Below are 14197 nucleotides of genomic sequence, written 5' to 3'. Positions count from 1 at the left end.
ACTCAATGGGTACAGCATCTGACTCTTGATCCCAGTGTCATGAGTTCAAGCCCCACGGCGGATACGGAGCCTACTTTAAAAAGTTAAACGGAATTTCTAGGGTTGTAAAGTACAGTAACAAAGAGAAAGAATTCTCCAACAGGCTCAGCAGCTGATGTGAGATGGCAGAAGAACGAAGCAGTTCACTTGAAGAAATATCAAGTGAAATTATTCATTCCGAAGAACAGGGCGTAAAAAGGAGAAAAAAGAACAGTTGACTCAGAGACCTATGACCTAGGACACAACATCAAGTGTGCCAACATCTATGTAATTAGAGTCCCAGGAGGGCAAGAGAGAAAGGGTAGGAGGAGGAAAAAAAAAAAAAACAAAAAAAAAACAAAAAACTTTAAAAAATGGCAGAAAACTTACAAATTTTGTGAAAACATAAACCTGCGGATCAAAGCTACTCAATAAATCACAGTTAAACTGTTGACAGGCAAAGAGAAAAATCCTGAAGGCATCAAAAGAAAATGGATTCAGCAAGGACAAGGGAACAATAAGTTTAACAGCTAAGTTCTTATCAGAAACAAGGGAGACCAGAAACCAGAATGATATATTCAAAGTGCTGAAAAGATAAAAAACTGTCCACCAAGAATGAATTCTGATAGCAGGAAAGGCCCAAACAAAGACTGAGCGAATTCAGTAGACCTGCCTTAACAAGTCCTGAAGGGGGGCCTTCAGGCTGAAATGAAATGACAGAGCACCCGTTAGCGGAATTATAAGGGTAACTATAAAGCACTGCATGAATAAATCTCTTCTCTTGTTGTCCCTTAAATGATTTAAAAGACAATTGCATAAAATAATAATGGTAAAATTGTATTCCTGGGCTTAAAATGTATGAAGATGTAATGTGTATCACAATAACCACATAAAGGGGAGAGGAAGAAATGGAGCTTTGCTCGAACAAAGTTGCTCTAGTTTTTTCAGAATTAGGTCACTATTAACCTAAAGTAGACTATGATAAGTTAAGACAGATGTTATAACCTCAAGAAAGACCTCCTCAAATGTACAGCAAAACAGCCAACAAAGAGATTTAAAAGGTACACTAGAAAAATACCTATTTAACACAAAATACCTATTAACACAAAAGAAGGGAGCAAAGGACGAACAGAGAAACAAGAAAGACATAGCAAAATGGCACATGTGATCCAACCACCTCGGTAATTACATTAAAAGGACATGGACCGAGTGACATCAGTGAAAATGGAAGCGCAACAAAGAACTGGCAAGCGTCAGAACCAATTTTTTCAGAACTCTGAAAATTACCCAAAGACTTTAAGCAATCTAGGGAATGTTTACTCAAGAAAAGCAGCTGCGTTTCAGTAAGAAACCGCAAGCTCTGCAGCATTTTAACTTGACCTACTCCCATCCACCTCTGCTCAGCTCTGCAGTGGCTCTGAAAACCAACAGCTCACAATTACAGCGCAAGCCAGCGGTCTTGCAGCCACTGGAGGGGACAGAAAGGGACTGAAGCAACTTCAAAGCTCCACTCCCGGAGCATTCCCATCCATCTGTCTGGTGGATCCCCGGAAGACTCCATTCACAAGGCTCCATTGATTTGACCTGACCCAGATATCACTCGGTGCGAACAGCCTTTACCCCCAGGGATATTTGTTGAAAACAATCAGCGGCTAACGACGAACACTGCAGCTGCCTGAGCAAATAATATTTTAGCCGAGAAGTTACCGACTAACTTGACCTGACATCAACTCCGCCAACAGCCGAACACACATCCCTTTTCAGGCACACGTGGAACATTCTCTAGGGTAGACCGTACGCTAGGCTACGAAACAAAGTCTCGATACATTTAAGAGGGCTGAAAGTAAAGAAGGTATATTCTGTAGCCACAACGAAATTAAACTGTAACTGATCACAACCCAGACTCCGGGGGTGACATGCGAAGGACGCCAGTCGGGCACAAAACGGGCACGTTTCGGCCAACTGATAAACGTGAGCAGCGCCCTAACGCCTTCCCCTGCCGGGCCTGCAGCCCGCTCGAGGGTCCTCCTCCCTGACGTCGGACCACCCGGCTTCCCAACTTCTCGCAAAGGGCCTCGGGGAGCAGCGGCAGAGGCCGGAGGGCGCGACCGAGGGAGGGAGACGCGACCGAGGGAGGGAGGCGCGGCCCGCACCTTCTGGTCCAGCTCCAGGCGGTAGGGCACAGGTTGGATCCTGCGTCGCGGCCGCGAGCCGGCGCGAGGCTCGGGCCCGGCGCCGGGCAGCACGAAGGTGGGCACGCCCAGCGCCCCCGAGAAGCTGAAGCCCCACACGAAGATGCGGTCGGCACGGGCCGCGCGCTCGCCCACATATTGGAACACGGGCGTGTCTGCCTCGCGCGGGCTCCGCGAGCGCCCGGCTGCCGTCCAATGCCCTCGCCCCGGCCTCAGCTCCCGTCCCGACCCGCTCAGCCGCCACCCCAGCCGAGCCCTGGCGGCCAGCGCCCCCAGCCCCATCCTCAGCTCCACGCCTCAGCGCCTCCTGGGCGCCGCCATCTTGCGTGACCCTTGGCCCCACTCCGTGACGTCAGAGTCCGAGGCCACGTCGACTACTGGCTGAAGGCAAAGGCGCCGAGGGCTGCCATTGGCTGAAGGGAGGCGGGGGGCGGGGCGGGGCGGAACCGGGGAGCGGCGGGCCTAAGTGGGCGGAGTGCCGGGCTGGAGGTTCGGTCACTGATCTGCGCTCCTGAGCGCGGCCGGTCTCCGAGCTGCGCAGCCGGCCCTACGCCTCGTTATTGAGCTCCGGCAGGAGCGGAAGGCCTTTGTTGCTTGTCGATTAGCAGAGGTGAAACTTAGGGGTGGCCCGCTCTGCGCGACTCCCTTGTGGTGGTCTCCCCTTGTCCCTGTTTTCCTGCCTTGTCGCAGCCTTCCCGTCCGCTTCCAGGACAACCAGTCGTACTCCAGCCAGAGCGCGCTAGAGTGCAGCTCTTACGGGCGCGGGCGCTGACCCTGACCCTGCAGCCTTCCAGAGTGCTTCCTCTTCCCCAGCTCAACTCGCCCCACAGCCCCGCACGCCACTGGAGTCAGGTAGCTTTACTTGTAATTTCCGAATCCCAGGGCCACTTCAGGCCTCCCTGCTTTTGCACAGAGTGCCTCGAATGCCCTCTTCCCTGCAGATGTCTGGCAGACTCCTGCTAAGATCCGGCACCTCCTCAGAAGTTCCGTGAAGGAACCTGGGGACCTGGGTCTAGTCCTGGCTCTGCTACTGACTTGATAGGTATCTTTAGCAAGTTGTGTCCTTTCTCTGGATCACACCTCTATAGGAAGGTTTAAAAAAAAAAAATCAAAACGTGAAATGAATTTTGTTAAGTGAATGAGATATCTAGACTTGACCTCTTACAGCCCGTTATGATCCATGATAGATGTTCCCAAATACTAGTCCCTAATGCAGAGGACAGACTGTCCCGAAACGGGGGCCCCAGAAGATGGTAGCGTTCCAGAACAGCAGAGCCAGGTAGCTGGACTTCGTCGTCACAGGTAAGGTAGGTAGACTTGGTAGATAAAGGGAGGACAGGGTGGCAACCGCAGTGGCCATGACACCAGCGATCTATGCCGTTGGCTCTCTGACCATGATATTCCAAAGGATGAGGTATAAGGGCCGACAGCTACACTGCTGCCTTGACTTGAGGAACCAGAAAAAATCTGACCCAGTTCTCAGACCAGAGTCCAGCAATTGTAAGGGAGGTAGAATCCACTAGAGGAAGGACCCCATAGAGCCAGCACAAGTAGAGGCAATACTCTAATCGTTCCCCAAAGGCATTTGTGGTTATTTACCAGAGTTATACACTGGAGAAATGTGTGCAGTGACCCCAGAGAACCTGAAACGCTAGCAAGGACCCCAGTTAGAGTGGGAGCTTATGGGGCCAGGCAGAGGCATGTCTCTCAGTGGGTCAGGGTGTGCATGGACCCACCCTGTGGAAATTTCCTTGGTTCTGAGCACACAGTTGGGACAGACATACTCAGCAGGAGGTTCCCTCCTCCTGTCTTGACTCAGCCAGCATTAAATCAGAAGCCATACTGCAACCCCGGGTGGAATTGTAGACCTGAGTGCCATCCTCAAAGATGAGGATTCAGGGGTGGTAGTTCCCCGTCTTAACCCCATTCAGTTCACTTGTTTGGCTCCTGCAAAAACCAGATGGAGCATGGCAGGCAATGGTAATGAACTACATAAATTTAGCCAAGGGCATATAGCCCAATCATCACTGCTGTGCCAAGGGTAGCGTTTTACTGGGCCAGATCAACACAGCTTCTGGAACTTAACTATGGGATACTGATCTGGTGGATGGGTTTTTCAATTCCAATGGTAAAGACGCTCAAAGGCAGTTTGCCTGTATGTAAGAAGGACAGTATTGGGGCGCCTGGGTGGCTCAGTCGATTAATCATCTGACTTCGGCTCAGGTCATGATCTTACAGCTTGTGGGTTCGAGCTCCACATTGGGCTCTGTGCTGATAGCTCAGAGCCTGGAGCCTGTTTCAGATTCTGCGTCTCCCTCTCTCTGCCCCTTCCCTGCTCACTCTCTGTCTCTGCCTCTCTCTCTCTCTCTCTTGCTCTCTCTCAAAAATAAATAAACATTTAAGAAAAAAAAAAGGACAGTATTATACATTAACTTTCCCTGCCCTTTCACTCTTGGTACCTCCCAAATTAAGTATCTGTGTACAAGATCTTGTCTCCAGCTCTGCTTTTATTTATCAATCTGAGACATATATTGATAAAGAAGAATTATGTAAATGTTATCACATTGGTGAGGGTTCTCCAGAGAAACAGAACCAGTAGAAACAGGAGTCCCATGATCCACCTGCAAGCTGGACACTCAGGAGAGCCAAAGGTATAGTTCCCAGTCTGGGTACAAAGGTCTGAGACCCAGGCACCGTGGTGTAAGTCCCAGGTCAAGGTCAGGAGACTGACTCTCCAGCTCAAACAGCCAGGCAGAGAGAGAATTCAACCTTCCTCTGCCTTTTTTGCTCCCTTCCGGCCCTCAGTGGGTTGGACCCTCAGTGGGTTGGGTGTGGCCCACACATTGGAGAAGGCGATCGTTATCTGGTCTGCCAGTTCAAATGCTAATAATGTCTTCCAGAAACATCTTCACAGACACACTCAGAAATAATGTTTAACCGTCAGTCTGGGCATCCCATAGCCCAGTCAAGTTGATGTATTTAATAGCATAATTAACCATCTCAATTATTAACATAGTTATAGAATGCTTATTCATGAAATGTGTATCCGGTTTTCAACTGTTCTTGCACAAACAGGACCATCCTTTTATCTGAGTTCATGGCCTCAAGTATCTGTTCTTTTACTGGCCATGATGATAGATTCTGCTTTTAAAACATCCTTGTCAGAATTTAAAAATTGATAACCCAGGGGCGCCTGGGTGGCTCAGTCAGTTAAGCTTCCGACTTCAGCTCAGGTCATGATCTCGGTGCTTTCGGCTCTGTGCTGACAGCTCAGAGCCTGGAGCCTGCTTCGGATTCTGTCTGTCTCTCTCTCTCTCTCTCTCTCCCCCTCTCCCCCTCCCGTGCTCACACTCTGTCTCACTATCTCTCAAAAATAAATAAGCATGAAAAAAATGTTTTTTAATTGATAGCCCTACGTAGGTCCCTTAAATTTATGGTAAAGATTTATTTATTTTTATTTTTTATTATTAAAGATTTATTTTTTTTTATTTATTTTTTTTTTAATTTTTTTTTCAACGTTTATTTATTTTTGGGACAGAGAGAGACAGAGCATGAATGGGGGAGGGGCAGAGAGAGAGGGAGACACAGAATCGGAAACAGGCTCCAGGCTCTGAGCCATCAGCCCAGAGCCTGACGCGGGGCTCGAACTCACGGACCGCGAGATCGTGACCTGGCCGAAGTCGGACGCTCAACCGACTGCGCCACCCAGGCGCCCCTAAAGATTTATTTTTTATTTAAAGATTATTTTTTAAAGATTTTATTTTTATTTTTTAAAGATTTTATTTTTTTAGGGGTGCCTGGGTGGCTCAGTCGGTTAAGCATCCGACTCTTGATTTTGACTCGGGTCTTCATCTCATGGTCCGTGGATTTGAGCCCCATGTCGGTCTCCACACTGACAGCGCAGAGCCTGCTTGGGATTGGTTCTCTCCCCCTACCCCTCTCAAAAATAAATAAATAAAATTTAAAATTAAAAAAAAAAAACATTTTTTAAGTAATCTCTACACCCAACATGGGGCCCGAGATCAAGAGTCATGTACTCCATCAACTGAGCCAGCCAGCTGCCACTGGTCTCTTGAATTTATAGAACATTTGACTGTTAAGGTATATCCAAAAGATAGAAGCATTAGTTTGAGATTAAGGGGACAAGAGGCACAGTGATGAATTCTGCAATGTGAGCCACAGCCACTAGGTGGCAATGCTTGCCCATCAATTTTGTGTCTCTCGTTCACCAAGAAATGGGATAAAATCGACTAAAAGCCGGTTTTGCCAATGAAGAGCTGGGTTTGTAGTGACAACTGGGCCTTTATATTTTACTATCAAAACCTGGTTTTATATACTGGCTGTATGCTAATTCTTGCGTTTCTGTCCATATTGTTGCTGGGGAAAATGATGGTCCTACAGTGAAATATCAGCTCCCCTGGAGTATTAAAATACCTACTAGTGTTAACCAAGCTCAGTTTTTCCCCCCACCTATGATGACGTTTTCCTGTAGACGTTCTCATTTCTTTGTTACATTGGGATAGCTGAAATTCTCTGGTCTGGGAAAGAGTGAACCTACCGAGCCATATATACTTTAATTATTGTTATTAACTTTTAATTATGCAATTAATATATGATGAAGTCTCTTTGTAAAAGAATTACTTAAGTGATTTATAGCGATAAAGGTAAAGGCTCCTTTTTTTCCCCCCGCCAGTGTTTATTTTTGAGAGACAGAGAGTGAGCAGGGGAGGAGCAGAAAGGGAGAGGGAGACACAGAATCCAAAGCAAACTCCAGGCTCCAAGCTGTCAGCACAGAGCCCAACGCGGGGCTTGAACTCACAAACTGTGAGATCATGACCTGAGCCGAAGTCGGACGCTTAACCAACTGAGCCACCCCGGACGCCCCTAAAGGGTAAGGGTTTCTTTAACCATAGCCCCACATGTATCCGTTGCCACAGAAAAAATATTTTTAAGTTGTTCTTGCATGTGTGTTTAAAGAAAATGATGTACTATGTACCTCATTCTGCACCCTTGTCTTTTCACTCAAAACTATGTTGGAGATAATTTATTCTTTTTTTAGTTTATTCATTTTATTTTGAGAGAGAGGGAGAGCATGAGCAGGGCAGGGGCAGAGAGTGAGGGAGAGAGAAAGAGAGAGAATCCCAAGCAGGCAGCGTGAAGCCCACACTCACAAACTATGAGATCATGACCTGAACCAAAATCAAGAGTCAGACACTTAACCAACTGAGCCCCCCAGGAGCCTCTATTGGAGATACTTTCATAACAATTTCTTTTCACTTAGCCCATTCTTTTTCACTCTTGCATATAAGTATGAATAAGTCTTAGTTAACCATTCTTTTGGTGGATATTTGGGTTATTTCCTTTTTTTTTTTTTTTTTTTTTTTTTTGCTATTACAATATTACAATGAATGTTCTGGTACATGTTTCCACTTGCACCTGTGTGAGGGTGTCTCTTGGGTAGATTCTGGCAGAACTGCCAGGTCATAGAAAATGCTCATTTTAACTTTTTCCCTTTTTTTTTTTTTTTTAAGTAGGTTCCACACCCAATGTGGGGCTTGAACTCATGACGCTGAGATCAAGAGTCCCACGTTCTGCTGACTGAGCCGCTCAGGTGCCCCTGGGAAATGCTCACTTTAAAATTTTTGATAGCTATTTTCAATTCGTTCTCTAAAAGTTGTGCTTCAATAGTATGAGTTGATTCATTTTTTTCTGTATACCCAGCACCTGATAGAAACTTTTTTAAATGTTTGTCAGCCCGATACCTAAAGCATAGCTCTCATTGATTTTTTTTTTTTTTTCCCATTTCTATAATCTCTAGGAAGGTCGAATACCTTGTGGTTACTGGCATGTTTCCTGTACCAAGAATTGTTTGGCCATTCGTATCCTTGGGCACATTTCTGTTGAATTGTCTCGTATTAATTTTTGGGAGTACTTGATATAATCTACATGAAACTTTTTGTTCTGAGTTGCAATATTCTCTCCCGTCTTTTTGCTTAATTTGTGGTGTCCTTCTTTCTACAAAATTTTATTTTCATGTAGTCAGTGCTAATCTTATCTGCTAGAGCTTTTCTTTTTATTGCTTGCTTAGTTAGACTACCGATTATAATATAATTATGTTGTATAATATTTGTAAAACACCTAATCTGGTACTGCACTTTTATTTTTTATATTTAGATATGGAGTTAACTTTTGTGAATGGTATGATTGTATATTTATTAATATTTTATCTGATATATGATTGTCCCCAAATAATCAACTGGCTCTAACAGACTTTAAAGATTTAAAATGTCATTTATTTATAGGGGCCCCTGGGTGGCTCTGTCAGTTAAATGTCTCACTGTTGATCTCAGCTCAGGTCTTGATCTCAGGGGCATGAATCCTACTTTAAAAAAAATTTTTTTAACGTTTAATTATTTTACAGAGAGAGAGACAGAGTGTGAGCAGGGGAGGGGCAGAGAGAGAGGGAGACACAGAATCCGAAGCAGGCTCCAGGCTCTGAGCTGTCAGCACAGAGCCCGATGTGGGGCTTGAACCCATGAACCGTGAGATCATGACCTGAGCCGAAGTCCGACACTTAACCGACTGAGCCACCCGGGTGCCCAGGCATGAATCCTACTTTAAACAAACAAATAAACAAAATGTCATTTATAACATGATGCATTTCTATATACAGGGGTCAATTTTTGGAGTCTGTTCCTTCTGATCTTTTCTTGAACTAACATACAAGGGTTCCACGGCTACAGCTTCACACTATGCTTTGAGTTTTATTCAATCAAGTCCTCTTTGTTCTTTTACAAAATTGCCTTTGCTACTCATAATACTGCCATAAATTTTAAAATCATCTTGTCAATTGCATGAAAGATCCCCCTGGGACTTTTGTCGGAACTAGATTAAATTCATGACCTAATTGCGATAAAATCACGAACAAATGACGTTTAACAATCTTGAGTCTTCCCATATCACATAAGTGTGTGTACTCTCTGCTTGAATGAATTCAACCCTGTGCTTATAGATAAGTTCGTCTATCAGTTTTCTGAGAGCAGAATCTTCCAAAGTTTTAGGGCAATAATCTCCAAATTACTTTGATTATATATCCATATGGGTAAAATTTGTGAGCATGAAAAAACACATATGAATTATATACACACATGACTGTCCTCCTATGTACTTTAGGAAACATACGAAGATACTATGTAAATAGTGTGATAAAGATTAAACAATATTTTTTTTAGTAAACAATTTTTAAATGAATATCCTACTTTTTTTGATTTTTAAAGTTTATTTATTTATTTTGGAAGAGAGCGAGAGCATGCACCCGTGTGTGAGCACACAAGCAGGGGAGGCACAAAGAGAGACAAAGAGAGAGAATCCCAAGCAGCTCCACACTCCATGCTTCGCCCGACGTGGGGCTCCATCTCACAACCATGAGATCGTGACCTGAGCCGAAATCAAGAGTAGGATGCTCAACCCAACTGAGCCACCCAGGCACCCCGTCCTGTTTTGTTTTCTAAACCATTTACTCTCATTAAAAATAGTACTGGTAAAAAAAAAAAAAAAAAAATAGGAATGGTAGGAAGCTAGCAGTCGTAAGATGACGTGAGAAGAACAGTGTGACTGCGTGTGCTTAACTTCATGATACAGAAATGTCAACGGCTGAGTCATCAGTATCGGGGTAAATTTATGTATAATAAACTGCATTCATTTAAACCGTACAGTCTGATGAATTTTGAAAACTCACTTGTGCGAGCACCACGACAGTTGAGGTGCAGCACAGTTCCATCCCCCTAAAAGCATCTTCTTGTCCTTTGTGGTCAGTCCCTTTTTCCACCGCCGGTGCTAGGAAATTGCTGTTTCCCCACACTGTGCGATACAGTTGATCTTTGAACAGTGGAGGGGTTGGGGTGCCCAGCCCCCATGCAGTCTAAAATCTGAGTGTAACTTCAGACTCCCCCCAAAAACTTATGTAGTAATAGCCTACAGTTGACTGGAAACCTTACTGACAACACAGTCAATTAGCATACATTGTGTGTTGTATGCACTATATATACTGAATTCTTCCAGTAAAGTAAGCCAGGGAAAAGAAACAGTCAAGAAAATCATTAGGAAAATACATTTACAGGGGCGCCTGGGTGGCTGAGTCATTTGAGTGTCAGGCTCTTGATTTCAGTTCAGGTCATGATCCCAGGGTCATGGAATTGAGCCCCACATTGGGCTCCATGCTGAGGGCGGAGCCTGCTTGAGACTCTGTCGCCATCTCTCTCTCTCTCCCTCTCCCTCTCTCCCTCTCTCTCTCTCTCTCTCTCTCTCTCTCCCTCTTCCTCTCTCTCTCTCTCTCTCTCTCTCTCTCTCCCTCCTCTGCCACTGTCTCCCACTTGTGCATGCTCTCTCTTTATAAAATAAAATAAAATAAAATAAAATAAAATAAAATAAAATAAAATAAAAGGGCGCCTGGGTGGCTCAGTCAGTTGAGTGTCTGACTGTTGATTTTGGCTCAGGTCATGATTTCGTTTAGTGAGTTCGAGCCCTGCATCAGGCTCTGTGCTGGGCATGTGGAGTCGGCTTGGGATTCTCTCTCTCTCCCTCTCTGCCCCTCCCCTGCTCGTGCTCTCTCTCTCTCTCTCTCTCTCTCTGTCAAAAATGAATAAGCTTTTTAAAAAGATTAAAAATAATAAAAAGGAAAATACATTTACTGTACTTTTTGTTATTTATTGAAAAAAACCCACATAGAAGTGGGCCCGTGCAGTTCAAATCTTTTTATTCAAGAGTCAACTATAGTTTGCACTTTCTAGAATTTTATAAATGTACAGTCATAAAATATGGATTCTTTTATGCCTGGCTTCTTTGACTAAGCATGATGAATTTGGAGATTACATGTACCCATAATTCATTTCATTTTCATTTTTTTTTTTTTTTTTTTTTTTAAGTAATTGCTACACCAAAATGGGGCTCTGGCTCATAACCGTGAGACCCAGAGTCACGTGTTCTACCAACTGAGCCAGTCAGGTGCCCCAATTCATTCATTTTTAATTCTGAGTACTGTTCCATTACATGGGGTACCACAATTTGTTTCTTGATTCACCGGCTGATTGACATTTGACTTGTTTTCTGCATTCAGATATCATGAATAAAGCTGCTGTGAACACTGGCATTCTTGTATTCTCATATATTCCTTTTATCTTGGGGGTAAATTCTTGTGAGTGGCATGGCTACGTCATGTGGAGGGAAATTCTCACCTTTAAAGTGTTTGCGGTAAAATATACATAACATAAAATGCATCATCTTAACAATTTTTAAAGCTACAATTCAGTGCAATAAGTTGAATTCACAATGTTGGGCAACCATCACCACTTCTATTTACAAAACTTTTTCCTGACCTCCAACATTGTTACAATAAAGCCAGCTTTTATCAATGCCCATACACTTCCTTTTGTTGAGGTCTTTATTTCTCTGTATGGCTTCAAGTCACCGTCCAAGACCTTTTCATTTCAGCTTATAGAACTCATCTGAACGTTTCCTGCAGGGCAGTGGTAACAAACCCTCTCCTTTTGCTTATATTCAGCAAGGGTGTCAGGGCCATTCAGTAGGGAAAGGACAGCCTTTTGTAACTTTGGTTTGTAACTCCATGCCTTCTTTTCTGCAGGTTTTAAGAGAGTAATGCATTTAAAAAGAATTATTAGTTTGTGTTTCTGGGCACACAAGTGTATAAAGATGTAATTTTTGTGACATCGGCGATCAAAAGGGCGGGGTTGGAGCTATTAAAGAGCCGGATTTTCATACGTCGTTGAAGTTAAGCAAGTGTAAATTTAGAGTGTTACAACTTTAGGATGTTAAATGCAATCCGCACAGTAACCCCAAAGAAGATAGCCATAGAATATGCACAAAAGGAAACAAGAAAAGAATTCAAACATTTCACTATAAAACTCAACTAAGCACAAAAGAAGACTGTAATACAGGAAATGAGGGACCAAAAAAAGCTGTAAGGCACCTAGAAAGTAGTGCAATGACAGAAGTAAGCCCCTCCTTATCAGTAAGCGCTTTACTTTTTAAGTAATCTCTACACCCAACAAGGGGCTCAAACTTACAACCCCAAGATCAAGAGTCACACTCTACTGACTGAGCCAGCCAGGTGCCCCAGTAGTTACTTGAAATGTAAATGGATTAGGGGTGCCTGGGTGGCTCAGTCGGTTAAGCGTCCGACTTCGGCTCAGGTCATGATCTTGCGGTTCGTGAGTTCAAGCCCTGCGTCTGGCTCTGTGCTGACAGCTCGGAGCCTGGAGCCTGTTTCGGATTCTGTGTCTCCCTCTCTCTGACCCTCCCCCGTTCATGCTCTCTCTCGGTCTCAAAAATAAATAAACGTTAAAAAAAAATAATTAAAAAAAAGTAAATGTAAATGGATTAAACTCTCCCATCAAAAGACAGAGATTGGCCAAAAGATAAAGACACAAGATCCAAATGTTTGCCATGTAAGAGGCTCACTTTGCATCAAAGACACAAACATTGAAAGTGAAAAAATGGGGGGCTCCTGGGTGGCTCATTTGGTTAAGCATCCAATCTTGCTTTCGGCTTAGGTTGTGATCTCATGGTTCATAAGATTGAGCCCTGAGTTGGGCTCAGCACAGAGCGTTGGAGCCTGGTTGGAAGTTTTCATTTATTTGTATTTAATTTTTTTAATGTTTATTTCTGAGAGAGAGAGAGACAGAGTGTGAGTGGGGAAGGGCAGAGAGAAAGAGGGAGACCCAAAATCCAAAGCAGACTCCAGGCTCCAAGCTGTCCACACAGAGCCCGATGCAGGGCTCAAACTCCTGAACCTCAAGATCATGCGTGACCAGAGCTGAAGGCGGACCCTTAACCGACTGAACCACCCAGGTGCCCCAACACGGAGCATTAGAGCCCACTTGGGATTCTCTCTCAAAATAAATAAACTTGAAAAAATAAAAACTAAAAAGAAGGTGAAAAAAATGGAAAAAGATATTCCATACAAATAGGAACGAAAGATCAGGAATGGCTATACTGATATCACACCAAATAGACTTGAAAACAATTCCAAGAGACAAGGAAGGACGTTATATATTAACAAAATATAGCAAGATACAATAAACATTCACCCACCTAATGATACACCATCAAAATATATGAAGCAAAAACTGACAGACTTGCAGGGAGAAACAGACGGCTCTGTGATAATAATTAGAGACTTCAGTACTCACATTCATAACAACGGATCGGGCAACCAGGCAGAAGGGGATAAATAAGGAAATGGAGGCATCACATAAGGCAATAAACCACCTAGACTTAACAGACATATACAAAATACACTTACAGGAATAAGCTGGCTCTAAAAAGGCAAATGCTGTGTGACTGCACTTATAAGGCACTTTAGTAGGCAAAGTCACAGACAGAAAGTGGAATGATAGTTGGGCAGACGGAGAATGAGGAATCCTACTGAATGGATATGGATGGAGCGTCAGTTTCACAAGAGGACAAGAATGACAGAGATAGATGGTGGCGATTGCACATTATGAAGGCATTTAATACCACTGAACTGTAACTTGAAAAATGATTAGGATGGGGGGTGCCCGGGTGGCTCATTTGGTTAAGCATCCGACTCTTGATTTCGGCTCAGGTCACGATCTCCTGACTAATGAGGCTGAGCCCCACATCTGGCTCTCTAAATAAGTAAATAAATAAACATTAAAATTATTTTTTAGGGGCACCTGGGTGGCTCAGTCGGTTGGGCATCCTACTTCAGCTCAGGTCATGATCTCGCGGTCCGTGAGTTCGAGCCCCGCATCGGGCTGTGTGCCGACAGCTCAGAGCCTGGAGCCTGTTTCAGATTCTATGTCTCCCTCTCTCTGACCCTCCCCTGTTCATGCTCTGTCTCTCTCTGTCTCAAATAAATAAAAACATTTTTTAAAATGTTTTTAATAATAAATAAACAAACAATTTTTTAAAACGGTTAGGATGGTAAATCGTATGTTGTGTGTATT

The 14197-nt window shown here is 44.0% G+C and overlaps 1 protein-coding gene across 2 annotated transcripts in view; it reads right to left on the bottom strand.

Moving 5' to 3' along the window:
- Positions 1-2540, bottom strand: part of RCC1L (RCC1 like) — a 35127-nt gene extending 32587 nt beyond the window's left edge. For both annotated transcript variants that reach the window (XM_047837939.1, XM_047837938.1), the window contains exon 1: positions 2172-2540. In XM_047837939.1, the coding sequence (XP_047693895.1) occupies positions 2172-2492 (321 nt within the window). In that variant the 5' untranslated portion in view covers positions 2493-2540. The remainder of the gene's footprint in view (positions 1-2171) is intronic.
- Positions 2541-14197: the final 11657 nt, after the last annotated feature.

This window comes from Prionailurus viverrinus, chromosome E3 (genome assembly GCF_022837055.1).
Source record: "Prionailurus viverrinus isolate Anna chromosome E3, UM_Priviv_1.0, whole genome shotgun sequence".
In the NCBI taxonomy this organism is placed as follows: Eukaryota; Metazoa; Chordata; class Mammalia; order Carnivora; family Felidae; genus Prionailurus; species Prionailurus viverrinus.
The sequence above is the reverse complement of the archived record's forward strand: the minus strand, read 5'-3'. Positions and strand labels throughout refer to the sequence as shown.